The sequence below is a fragment of the Pocillopora damicornis genome, chromosome 7 (assembly GCF_964200805.1).
Source record: "Pocillopora damicornis chromosome 7, jaPocDami1.2, whole genome shotgun sequence".
Taxonomy (NCBI): domain Eukaryota; kingdom Metazoa; phylum Cnidaria; class Anthozoa; order Scleractinia; family Pocilloporidae; genus Pocillopora; species Pocillopora damicornis.
This window is the reverse complement of record NC_142676.1, coordinates 15,650,455-15,663,847: the sequence shown is the minus strand read 5'-3', so window position 1 is coordinate 15,663,847 and position 13,393 is coordinate 15,650,455. Positions and strand designations below refer to the sequence as shown.

The 13,393-nt window shown below is 37.6% G+C and overlaps 2 protein-coding genes across 2 annotated transcripts; both read left to right on the top strand.

The window, feature by feature from the left end:
• The first annotated feature begins 831 nt into the window (after positions 1–831).
• LOC149042802 (melanocyte-stimulating hormone receptor-like) lies at positions 832–3,021 on the top strand. The gene has a single exon (XM_089211069.1). The coding sequence runs from the start codon at positions 1,185–1,187 to the stop codon at positions 2,124–2,126; it is 942 nt and encodes a 313-aa protein (XP_089067195.1). The 5' UTR covers positions 832–1,184; the 3' UTR covers positions 2,127–3,021.
• Positions 3,022–4,215: 1,194 nt separating this feature from the next.
• LOC149042801 (melanocyte-stimulating hormone receptor-like) lies at positions 4,216–12,512 on the top strand. Its single transcript, XM_089211066.1, has 2 exons — positions 4,216–5,353; positions 5,829–12,512. Exon 2 carries the CDS (start codon positions 5,955–5,957, stop codon positions 6,906–6,908), a length of 954 nt encoding a protein of 317 aa, XP_089067192.1. The 5' UTR covers positions 4,216–5,353; positions 5,829–5,954; the 3' UTR covers positions 6,909–12,512.
• The last annotated feature ends 881 nt before the right edge of the window (positions 12,513–13,393 follow it).

Here is a 13,393-nt window from a genome sequence, read left to right as displayed (position 1 = left end):
CCAAAAGCTTCCAATAAACGTGAAGTTCCGTTGATAAATAAAAGTATTTTTCCCGCAAAACGGACAAAGTAATCAAAACAAAAATAGCTTCATAAGAAACTTAAGGGAATATACCATCAAGGTAATATGAAAAAAAAGAATTGAATATCAACATAATACTATAAAAACACTGTCTTATTAAAACATAATGCCAGCGGCACTGTAATTAAGCAACAACTGCCAGACTGTCTCATTAATGATGAGGTATACATCTTCCTAAGAAATTAGAAGTTCCGTAACGTAAACATTTGGGTTGAATAATCTTTTTTTCAACCGAAACTAGAGCATAAACGGAATATAAACGGAGAAGAAAATTATCAATGAGAGCAGTTGAAAAGGAGACCATAGAAACAACTCAAGACTTTAAGAAACCAAACATTTGAACAACTAAGGTGTGTTACAGGTTGGACGAATGAAATTCTCAAAAGTTGATATTTACCTCAGTATTCTACATCTTTCTCTTCATAACTGTATTTCTTGGGATTGCTCTGATCCTTGTGTCCTCCACAAATGTATTTTGTAATGTTTCGTAATGTTTAACAAGTGTGTTCTATGTGATATTTATGCAAGGAATTTACGTATGAATGATATGTTAATGTTTTAGCTTGAGGAAGTTCTGTGCGATTCGTTTGCTAATGAAGAGATTGTAAGTTATGCAAAAACCATTCGAAAGCATCTCTTCCGCTATTTCCTTTTTGTTATATAATATATATATATATATATATATATATATATATATATATATAATTTGCACAATGGAGAATGTGCTTCCGTTTTCAACGCTTTATTCAAGACCCTATGGGACCCTTTATTCAAGATCGCTATGCGGTAGTTACCTATCTTGTGGCAGGTTACATTCTATATATATATATATGTTATTCACCAGCCGGGAGGTCCGTATTGGGAAAAACTGTGCCCTCTGTCTTGAGTACCGCCCGAGGCGTGGTGGAGGATATACGGTTTAGGATATCGCGGCGTAAGTAGGCTTTTTTAACATTTTATAATTCATTGACTTTACAGGTTTGATAAGATTATTACCAGCTGTTAGAAAAGTCCTGATATGTAAATTGTCCTAAAAACCTGGTCCGACCTCGGAAATACAAGCTGACGAGTCTAAATGTGTAAGGAACGTTATATTGGGAATAATGGCGCAAGAAAACTTATCAAGATCGGATGCCGGAAAACAAACTGAAACTTTTATACAACTACGATGCGTGGCAGGATGGGTAGATGAAATACGCATGCCACTGATATTTCTCGTAACAACCAACATTTTTCTGTCCATTACTACATTTGTCGGTAATACTCTGATCCTGGTCGCCCTTCATAAGGATTCTTCCCTACATTCGCCATCCAAACTTATGTATCGTTGTCTGGCAACAACTGATGTCTGTGTTGGTCTGATTGCTGAGCCTTCCGCCATTATGTATTGGCTGTTCTTGCTCCACGAAGATTGGAATCTTTGTCGCTATGCGGTAGTTACCTATTTTGTGGCAGGTTATATTCTAACAGCAGTCTCTCTCTTGACAATGACTGCAATAAGTGTGGACAGACTTCTCGTCCTGTTGTTGGGACTGGGAAACAGACAAGTTGTGAATTCGAAGCGAATATATTTGATTCTCATCACGTTCTGGATTGTTTCGATTCTGCATGGGGCATCTTACATTGTGGATCACCGTATAGCTTATTGGACAAGTCATATCGTTACACCATTGTGTCTAGTAACAGCGACGGTCTCGTACACAACAATTTTTTACCGTCTCCACCACAGCCTAAATCAAGCACAGGTACAAGTCCCACAACAGCCAAGCCAACCAGTTCCACTGAACAAAGTGAGATACAGAAAGGCACTGCACAGTGCACTGTTGGTGCAGTTGTCATTCGCTGTTTGCTATCTTCCATACGGTGTAGCCGTAACACTTTTACCGAAAGGTAGACTATCTACTTCTGAATTTCTAGTCTTAGAAGGCGTTGTGACCTTAGTTTTCTTAAACTCTTCGTTGAACCCGTTTCTCTATTGTTGGAAGATTAGTGAAGTAAGGCAAGAAGTAAAGGAGACAATCAGACAAGCACTTTCCTGTCCATAGAGTTGCCTGTAGTCTTAGAGCAAGTTGTGACAGTGTAAGTATCTGTAAGTAAAGAAGGCAAAACAAAGGCAGAAATGTTAGTTGATTAAGAATCAAATCCATTTGATCAGGATTAGTGATGCACTTTGTTATACTCTTTCGAACTTCAGCCGGGGGCGAGAAATGAGATGCTATTCTATTCTGTTGTTTGGAAACGACTGATTAAATTTATATTTCGTGACATCGCTGATACATATTACGCTTCATAAAAATTTATGGTATGAGTGTTATTCTCCTGGTATTAATATTTTCTGGGGAATGATCGAAAGGTAAATTAATCCTTTTTATAGAACTTCGCTATCACCCAAAGGGCGGCCTCTTGCTTTCATTTGTTTCTCGATGTTTGAATACCACGATCAAACCCACGCACTCGTTTTTACATGCCACTTAACCCTTTAACTCCCAAGATCTCATTAGCTATTCTTCCTACTGTCTGCCATACAGTTCTTGCGATGGTAGTTTGGAGAATTGAGTATTGAGATATAGATGTAGATATATTTCAGTCAAAGTGTATTTCGTAGTCAGGGGAGAGAGAGAGTTTACTGTAAAGTTTTGAAAGGAAATTAATTAACATGACAATTCAAACATAAGTTATGGCATTTCTTTTAATGGTTCTGATCATAAATGGACGGAAGGAAGATCTTCAAGAGAAAAAATATAAGTTGTTATTCAGAAAAACAGAGGCTGTTCTTACAATCGGAGAGGAAGCAAAATAGAGAGAACGATGAACAACAACAAACTGAATATCTATCAGTCTCACCAGTTACGAATAAAAATTATACTGAGAGTGTGAGGAAGTAGAACTGTGGACATGCTGAACACTTTGCAAATCAGAATAAAAACAACCTTTATGAAATAGAGAAGCTAATAAAAGCTTTCTTCTTTATTTGTATTTTAAATGATCAAGCTTGAAACACAGCTAAAAGGGAAATTATTTCCTCAACAGCTCGGTTCATATTTTATCAGTTGCACTACTAATAATAGGGAGTTTAAGAAAACCACGACGACAACGGCAACAGGAACGTCACCAAACAAAAGGTTTTAATGAGTCGAATAGTGTCTGTCCACGTGCGTTAGAAACTTTTGTAGATTTCTCTGAGTCCTCTGCAAAACAATAGGGACCTTTAGCAAACCACGTCGGCAACGAGAACGTGGCAAAACAAAAGGTCTAATGAGCGCAACAATAGCTCAGCACGTGCGTTTTAAAACTGTGACATTTCTTAGCCGTCCTCTACAAAGTAACAACGTGAAATCATCAAACTTTGCGTGGTCCGAGAAAGGAAACCCCGACGGTAGATTATTTAAGTTTCCATTTGGAACTCAACGCCGTTCTCATATGTTATGCTGAGGTTAACTTGTGGCGCCGTAAGAGATGATAAACATATTCAGTCAGTCGCGAAATTCCAACTTAAAATATATATTCATTTTTAAATCGACGTTTTCCTTGGCGTTGCTGTCCTAATTGCTAAAGGTCCCTAACAACGTGAAATGACCAAACTTTGCGTTGTTTAGAGAACGTAAGCAACGAAGGCTAATTTTTTAAATTTTTATTCATAGTTTAAAGCTGTATTCCCTATTCAGTTTCGAGATAGTTTTGACCGTGGAAAACAAACTAAATGACTTTTGAGTATCGCGAGATTCGTAGTTAAATGACGGTTCACTTTTTAACCGACGTTGTCCACAGCGTCGCCGTCGTCGTTTCTTAAATTCCCTAATACTCATTCAGCAGATGTTATCAGGAAAAATACGGACTGTTAATGTACAGTAGCAATTTGAGTTTTCCTTTCTTTCCACTGAAGATAAGTTAGCTGTTCTCTAAACCTGGGAATAAGATAAGGTGCTTTCACGCTCAACCATGATACCTAGACTATTTAACTGACGACAGAATTACCAGTGTAAAGAAATAGAACAAGAAAGAATATATGAAAAATAAAATAGCCAAATACCGAATGGTAGATAGTAAACGACTTATGATGTACCTGAACCCACAGTGCACTGAACACTGCCTTTCTGTATCGCACCATGTTCCGTAATGGACAGAAAAATGTTGGTTGTTGCGAAGAATATTATAATTATTGACATATGTATTTTATTTTCCCATCCTGGCACGCATTCCTGTTCTGCCAGTATTTTATATTTGTTTTCAGACATCATCAGGTAGGTTAATTTTGACATCCGCGTGTATTTCAGACCGCAAGGACGGTCGTTTCTCCTGAGATCGTTTCAAGTTTTTGGTATATATTTTCATGTCAATGTTTTTCTCTGGTGATAATTCAATAGCTAGTTATGATCTTATCAAACATGACAAATTTTGACAAGGATTGGGCCAGTCTATTCATAAGGAAAACAGATGCGTATTGATGAAGCTGTTTTTTGTTTTCGTTTGCGGAAGTCATAGGCATTATTTCCAAGAATACCGTAAATCCTGGAGTAAGTACTTCTCCCCTAATATTCGCGCCCTTTGAATGAACACAAACTGACCCGATTTGCAACGTAGTGTGGCAATTTTGTGCACAATCTATCCATAAGAAGGAGGGATTTTCTTTCGTGACAGTTGTATACACACGACAGATAATTTTTTGACAGCAACAATATATCTCTGATCATAAATTTTTCGCAAGAAAAGAGGCAGCTTTATTTAACTTGAAATGTTTTGAGCTTGTAAACGATGTATTTTCAGACACATTATAATACAAGTGCAATCTTTTGTTGTTCTTATTCACAATTGAAAGGACAAAGAAAAAACCAAAAGCTTCCAATAAACGTGAAGTTCCGTTGATAAATAAAAGTATTTTTCCCGCAAAACGGACAAAGTAATCAAAACAAAAATAGCTTCATAAGAAACTTAAGGGAATATGCCATCAAGGTAATATGAAAGAACAGAATTGAATATCAACATAATACTATAAAAATACTGTCTTATTAAAACATAATGCCAGCGGCACTGTAATTAAGCAACAACTGCCAGACTGTCTCATTAATGATGAGCCATACATCTTCCTAAGAAATTAGAAGTTCCGTAACGTAAACATTTGGGTTGAATAATCTTTTTTTTCAAACGAAACTAGAGCATAAACGGAATATAAACGGAGAAGAAAATTATCAATGAGAGCAATTGAACAGGAGACCATAGAAACAACTCAAGACTTTAAGAAACCAGACACTTGAACAACTGAGGTGTGTTACAGGTGGGTTCTCTTCATTACTGTATTTCTTGGGATTGCTCTTATCCTTGTGTCCTTCACAAATGTATTTTGAAATGTTTCGTAATGTTTAACAAGTGTTTTCTATGTGATATTTATGCAAGGAATTTACGTATGAATGATATGTTAATGTTTTAGCTTGAGGAAGTCCTGTGCGATTCCTTTTGCTAATGAAGAGATTGTAAGTTATGCATAAACCATTCGAAAGCATCTCTTCTGCTATTTCCTTTTTGTTATATAATATATATATGTATATATATATATATATATATATATATATATATATATATATATATATATATATATATATCTATGTTATTCGCCAACCGGGAGGTCCGTATTAGGAAAAACTGTGCCCTCTGTCTTGAGTACCGCCCGAGGCGTGGTGGAGGATATACGGTTTAGGATATCGCGGCGTAAGTAGGCTTTTTTAACATTTTATAATTCATTGACTTTACAGGTTTGGTAAGATCATTACCAGCTGTTAGAAAAGTCCTGATATGTAAATTTGTACTAAAAACCTGGTCCGACCTCGGAGATACAAGCTGACGAGTCTAAATGTGTAAGGAACGTTATATTGGGAATAATGGCGCAAGAAAACTTATCAAGATCGGATGCCGGAAAACAAACTGAAACTTTTATACAACTACGATGCGTGGCAGGATGGGTAGATGAAATACGCATGCCACTGATATTTCTCGTAACAACCAACATTTTTCTGTCCATTACTACATTTGTCGGTAATACCCTGATCCTGGTCGCCCTTCATAAGGATTCTTCCCTACATTCCCCATCCAAACTTATGTATCGTTGTCTGGCAACAACTGATGTCTGTGTTGGTCTGATTGCTGAGCCTTCCGCCATTATGTATTGGCTGTTCTTGCTCCACGAAGATTGGAATCTTTGTCGCTATGCGGTAGTTACCTATTTTGTGGCAGGTTACATTCTAACAGCAGTCTCTCTCTTGACAATGACTGCAATAAGTGTGGACAGACTTCTCGTCCTGTTGTTGGGACTGGGAAACAGACAAGTTGTGAATTCGAAGCGAATATATTTGATTCTCATCACGTTCTGGATTGTTTCGATTCTGCATGGGGCATCTTACATTGTGGATCACCGTATAGCTGATTGGATTAGTCACATCGTTACACCATTGTGTCTAGTAACAGCGACGGTCTCGTACACAACAATTTTTTACCGTCTCCACCACAGCCTAAATCAAGTACAAGTACATGTCCCACAACAGCTAAGCCAACCAGTTCCACTGAACACAGTGCGATACAGAAAGGCACTGCACAGTGCACTGTTGGTGCAGTTGGCATTCGCTGTTTGCTATCTTCCATACGGTGTAGCCGTAACACTTTTACCGAAAGATAGACTATCTACTTCTGAATTTCCAGTCGTAGGTGGCGTTGTGACCTTAATCTTTTTAAACTCTTTGTTGAACCCGTTTCTCTATTGTTGGAAGATTAGTGAAGTAAGGCAGGTAGTAAAGGAGACAATCAGACAAGCACTTTCCTGTCCACAAAGTTGTCTGTAGTCTTAGAGCAAGTTGTGACAGTGTCAGTATACGTAAGTAAAGAAAGCAAAAAAAAAGGCAGAAATGTTAATTGATTAAGAATCAGATTCATTTGATCAGGATTAGTGATGCGCTTTGTTACACTCTTTCGACCTTCAGCGGGGGCGAGAAATGAGACGCTATTCTATTCTGTTGTTTGGAAACGACTGATTGAATTTATATTTAGCAACATCGCTGATACATATTACGCTTCATAAAAATTTACGGTATGAGTGTTATTCTCCTGATATTAATATTTTCTGGGGAGTGATCGAAAGGTAAACTAATCCTTTTTATAGAGCTTCGCTATCACCAATACAACGAAAATTAATTCCTTTCTAAGCTTTAAATGATTCTAAGATCTCCTTTTTCAGTTTCTTTTATCGATATTATGGATTTCTGTACATATTTTCAATATTTTAATACTATAAATACTTTAAAAGATACTGGTCCACGAAATTAACTTTCTTTATTTGTTATTAATACGTAGATTGACCATTATAACGAAATCAAAATAAACGTTTTCTCCTCAAATAATGTGTTTTAATACTGTATCAAAGTGGATGTGCAAAACCCTCCACTTTTAAATGTTTTTGAATCTCTTCATTTCGTCCCAAGAACAAATAGCTTTTCCTCGGTAGTAAACGAGGATCAACACAAACAAACTCTCAAATTTTCATGAAATTATCAGCCAACGAGGAGAAAGTTTTTTGTCACGTGCATGAATCTAGATACTCGATAAAAATGCATATCCGTATTTCGTGACATGCATGAATCTAGATATCCAATAAAAACGCGTATTCATATCACTAGTGATCTGGAAATGCGTTTTTATTGGATATCTAGACTCGTACATAGCATGAAATGTAAATAAGGAAAACTACTAACGGTTGATTTAGGAACACTTTCTTTTAGCAGTTTACTTCCCTCTTCACTGCTTTTTGGGACACGAACACAGTGAACTGCATTACTTTCTGCCATAATCAAGCTCCGACTAAAACCACGGAGCTATAAACTAAATGAGAAAAACTACTATAAATTTAGCATACACTTTGAATTCCGCTAAGAAACCCCAGAGAGACAACAGATGAATGTTAGCTGGTAATGATGTTCAAAATTACGCAACCGATGAAAAGAACGTAACCATAGTGTTACGATTTAGGTGATGATCAATATAAGCAGTTTAAGAAGCAATCTAAACAAATAAAAGCACTCGGCCGAAGGGCGGCCTCTTGCTTTCGTTTGTTTCTCGATGTTTGAATACCACGATCAAACCCACGAACTCGTTTTTATATACCACTTAACCCTTTAACTCCCAAGATCTCATTAGCAATTCTCCCTACTGTCTGCCATACAGTTCTTGTGGTGGTAGTTTGGAGAATTGGGTATTGGATCAACTAAAAATCCCCCGAATAATATTGGTCTTTGTTCTCATTACTTGTCTGGTTGGTATTGTATTGATATTGTAGGGAGAAATTATGTCTTGGTCACTCATGGGAGTTAAAGGGTTAACGATAAGTCTGCCAATATCCGCAGGATGATAAAGATATCTAAAGTTAAAAACGAACCGGCAGAAGCTCTGACTATTCGAACATCTTATTATGAGATAAATTTGACTCATATACAATCTATGTACGGAAAGAACATCTCTTGTTAGCGGTTTTCAATATTATCAGCCAAGGCTGTATTGAAAAGAATTTACAAGATGTTTTGAATTAAAATTTTCTCTCCACATAGCGGCTCTCACAGAGTCTTGGTTTAATGAGGAGATCGATAGCGATATCGATTGGTGGGTGCGTGGTCCACCAAAAGGACAGAAAGAAGTGTCGTGGGATACGGGTGTGAATTTATGTGTTCCAGCAGATGCCTATTACGCACCGCTTGGATTTAGAGCACCCAGACCTAGAGCGCATGTGGTTGTTGGCTTGACCCCCGCGTTTATAGAGACCGCTGTACATGTCTGCAACTGCAGCGTGCGCAGTGTGCGCAGTGTACTGAAAATCTCGTAGAACCGCTTTGCTTTAAAAGATTGAAAGAGGAGCTACTCAAACAACAGTTGATATTTCTCTCAGCATTCAACATTTTTCTATCCATTATTGCATTCCTTGGGAATACTCTGATCCTAATCGCCCTACACTTATATTCCTAATCTTGTTCCCTTCATCCGCCATCCAAAATCTTTTCCCGTTGTCTTGCAGCAACTGATCCATGCATGGGACTCATTTCTGAGCCTTGATACGTTGCTTACTAGCTTCCTGTGTTTCACGAAAATTGGAATCTGTGTCGCTACGCATCGGCCACATTTTTTTGTAACAGGCTACACTCTGTCTTCAATCTCTCTGTTTATAATGACGGTAATAAGTATGGACATACTTCTCTCATTGTTTTTGGGGTTGAGATACAGACAATTCGTAACTTTGAAGCGAATATTTTTGCTTGTAATAATATTACGATACCATTTGAGCTTGTGATAATATTTTGGACTGTTTCAGTCCTATCTGGGACGTCATACTCTATAGATCGCTGTATAGCCATCTGGTATGACTATAACGTTATACCTTGAGCTGCGCATGCATCCTGATGAAAGCACGTGAGACTGCACAATTATTGGATGATATGCACACGATTTGGTACATTTGGTTGTAGTTACGTCGAGTAGTCCTCCATGAAGGTTGATCAATTTTGTTTTAAAAGATGATAACCAGAGGCGAGATTTCTCTTCGGGATATTGGTCATAAGATAACATTCTTTCAAAGCCTCGCACGTTTCATTTGTCCGAAACATTTGTTGTTGAGAACATTAGATGTAAACATCGTCAAATTATGCAATATCTGATTTTGAGCTATTTCGCGAATTGCCCCTATAAAAAGTAGAGGCAGGCCCGCAGAGATTTTTACATATTACAAACTAGAATATAATAACCAGCTAGGTGGGTAGTTTCAGTTCCAGAATCGTTGTACTTTTGGAGAAATTCAGATAAACGTTTTCCCTCTTTTACCCGGCAACAAAAATGACCGAAACTGTACCGAGATGAATAATCTACTGGTGTGTTCACATTCACTCCCAGGGAAAATTGAATGAATCAAAGTGAAGACGAAAGATGTTACTATGTATGGTAGAAGTGCCAATTTGTAATGTTGTATTTAGCTTGAGATGAGAAACAAACATTAAAATTTTTTTTGCGACGTTTTTGTTTGAAAATGAGGCCCCAGGCCTGCAATAGCAACAACAAGAGTGCTACGACCTTTAAAAAGGGCACTTTTGTGCATCCCCCCTGAGTGCCTAACTGCATGCAAAATTTGAAGGGGGGTTGAAAATTTTCATTTCCCAAGATGTTTGATTCTCACAAACTTATTTTTAAACACGGAGCGATCCTATAAAAGGTCAGCGGTTTGCACTTTGTTGGCTTCCTTCGCACCGATGATGGCGGCTTTCTGCAACGGTCACTATCGTTATAAATCTTCTGCTAAATCTCTTGTTGTCTGCTTTCAAGAAATGATACATTAAATTATTTATTTACAACCCCCACCATTTGCTTACCTTTCCAAGAGTGTCTTAAATGTCGTTCTTAGACAAAAAACTCAAGAAACGAGCGAAAACTTCCTTCCCGTTAGGAGAAAATTCAAATTTCGCGGGCGCTCAAGATCGATGAACGCATGTCCTCCGTTGAGAAAATGGGCCTGCAATCATAAAGATAATCTATTTCTATAACTTGAGCATGCCTGTAGGTTCTGTACGATAGTGAGGCTTGTACTTTGAGTTTTGGCGGCGGGAAAGTAAAACAACAAAACAAACAGAAGTTATGTGTTCGTATGTGTACGTTTTGCGACCATGCTAGGCCGCCATAGTGCAAATGCACCTCCAAACTGTTCTATTCAGAACAAAAAAATCCGAAATTCTGAGTACTACAAAGAAAAGAAAGAGTCTTTAAAGGCTGAAAAGGTCAGGTAGGACTTCAAAATAGAGTTAAAAAAAGAAGAAGAAGACCGCCTGGAGTCGCTGAAGATGAAAATTGCATCCATCAAAAAAGAGCTGCATCTGGATAACAAACTCGTACCTGCAGCAAACGCTCGTTTTATGGAAACTTTAGGGAATTTTTTGCTCGTGATAAAATGCACCTCTACACTAAGGGAAGCTTATATACACTCTCAGAAAGCGAACTACAAATATTTACCCTGTGTTCGAGTTGTGTTGAATACAATTCAAGCTTTATTCAAGCAAATTTCGCTATAAACATGCACTGAAACAATGCAAATACACATTCATTGATAATTTTCACGATTGATTGTAGTTTGAACGTGGGCATCTATAAAGAATAATTTTCACGATTGATTGTAGTTTGAACGTGGGCATCTACATAGAATTACATTTCTGTCAAGCTCGGCTGAAATTACGCGACATGTAAATCAAGCTACATTTATAAATTTACCAGCATCTTCCTCTTCACGGACATTGCTATCTCGTGTTATTTTTGCTCTTTTCCTTCGGCTGGGTTTGGTTTCAGAGACAACCTCCCCGCCGCTGAAGGCCACAAAAGAACGCAGAGATTTCATTTCACTCACTGGCATAAGAAGTACAACCTAAAACATGGCATTTACGTTGAGTAACAAACTCCAAAACAATCGATATGCATTCACAAGTGAAACAACAAAAAAGGTGTTAAAATGCATGTATATGAAGTACGATACCTGTCTAATTCTTCTTCTGTAGATGCCATTCTTGTTGTTTTCGCTTACCTTTCCACAAAGCCGAGAAGCAAACAAGCGAAAAGACCTTCCCTTGTGCGGTCGCCTGAAAAATTACTTCGTGCGAATTTCGCGGGAGTACGACACGCCTGGGTGAATAAGCCAATCAAAGCAGAGTATTCCAATTTGTGATTGACGGGCTGAGCCGCTCAGCCTCAATTTATAGGATCGCTCCGTGTTTAATGCTTCTGAATACAGCTATAATAGGAATTACATAATTATGCAATTGCCTACATATGTGAACCAGTGCAATATACGGTCATAAAAGCAATTCTATTCTCGTCTTCCTCCTTGAAGGGTGCCTTGCGTATCAAATATGTCAAGTTCAGTACCTCAAGTAATAATTGGCTTTGAGCAGCAAATAATCAACCGATTATGCCAAATTATCGAGTCAAAATTTAATCAGACATAGTTGAAAGTTTAAAATGTGCTTTATTTGTAGTGAAGAAACGGATTTAACGTTCTTCATTACTTATAAAATTCCAAGGTCGTATCTCAATTAATTCAAAAGAAAACATTCAAGGGAGCCTTTTTACTTTAGCCTTTCTTTGTTCTTTTAGGTGTTCCTCTCGCCGTGTTCTACCTATTTCATTGTGCTTTCTAACTCTCCTTCACGTTTTGTTTTTACTCGCTCTACTCCTTCTACTTCTTACTCTCTGTGGTCACTCTGTCTCTTTCTTTCCAGCCTATTTTCAGTTAAAACTCTTTCTCCACGAACTTGAATCGCAATAATATCCTCCGGTTGACATAGCTTTAGCTCTGCCGGTATTGTTGCTTTGCGAGTTGATTAAAAATTGCAAAATAATGAGAATTACCGTTCAACTGCAACTACGCAAGTATGATTTCCTGCTCAAAATGCTGCCGATGTTTCTTGACGCATACTGGTGGGGTATCCAAGTACCGAACGCAATTGCGCCTGCGCATTACCTTCTCCCTCACTCTTCGAATTCCGTAATAGCTCAAATAGTGACCGCAATGTAGTTGCCGCGCATGTTAAAAGTAACTCATTGTACAGTCGGTCGTTTGGGCGTAATTCCAAATTTTTCGGCTCAATGGGTTACTATTATTTCATATATTTATGGGGCTACGATTCGCGAGCTCCGCTATAAAAACAGTTTAGTTGGTGTGGAGGTGCCCTGAGAACTTGACGATATGCATCGTTCAAAACTCCTTTATCGAATGAACACGACTTAACCGAGTGTTCAAGTGACTTATTTAAACTACGAGACCAGAATATTAATTAAGATATATTTTCTACATAAACGTGCGTCATGCACAAAATGCGAAAAATTGTATGAAAATGAATCATATCTGAATTTATACCATAATATAATCACGAAGTACGCTTTAATTGGTCAAAAAATAAATCGACTATTATCGCGGTAAACCCGTAGAAAACTTAAATATTTTCCTGCGTTGAGAAATGGTGCCACACGGGACGAATTAATTTATTGAAGGTCTTTGATTGGAGGTAACGAAAGGACGCTTTGAACGCCGAAAACAAGAAGAAATTTTTTCCTAACATTACTCAAATTTTCTAATTAAAATGTAGCTTTACTAACTCGTCTTGCCGTTTCAAGGTTTATTTTTCTCTGTGCGGTGAAAAAAATTCAGAAATTCCCGATTAGATTTGCCCACATTGCTCGCTGAAAAGGAATAGAAAACTTTTCATGTTTTTCGCTTTTCACTCAGAAATTCATTAAAAAATTTTTCTGCGTGAGA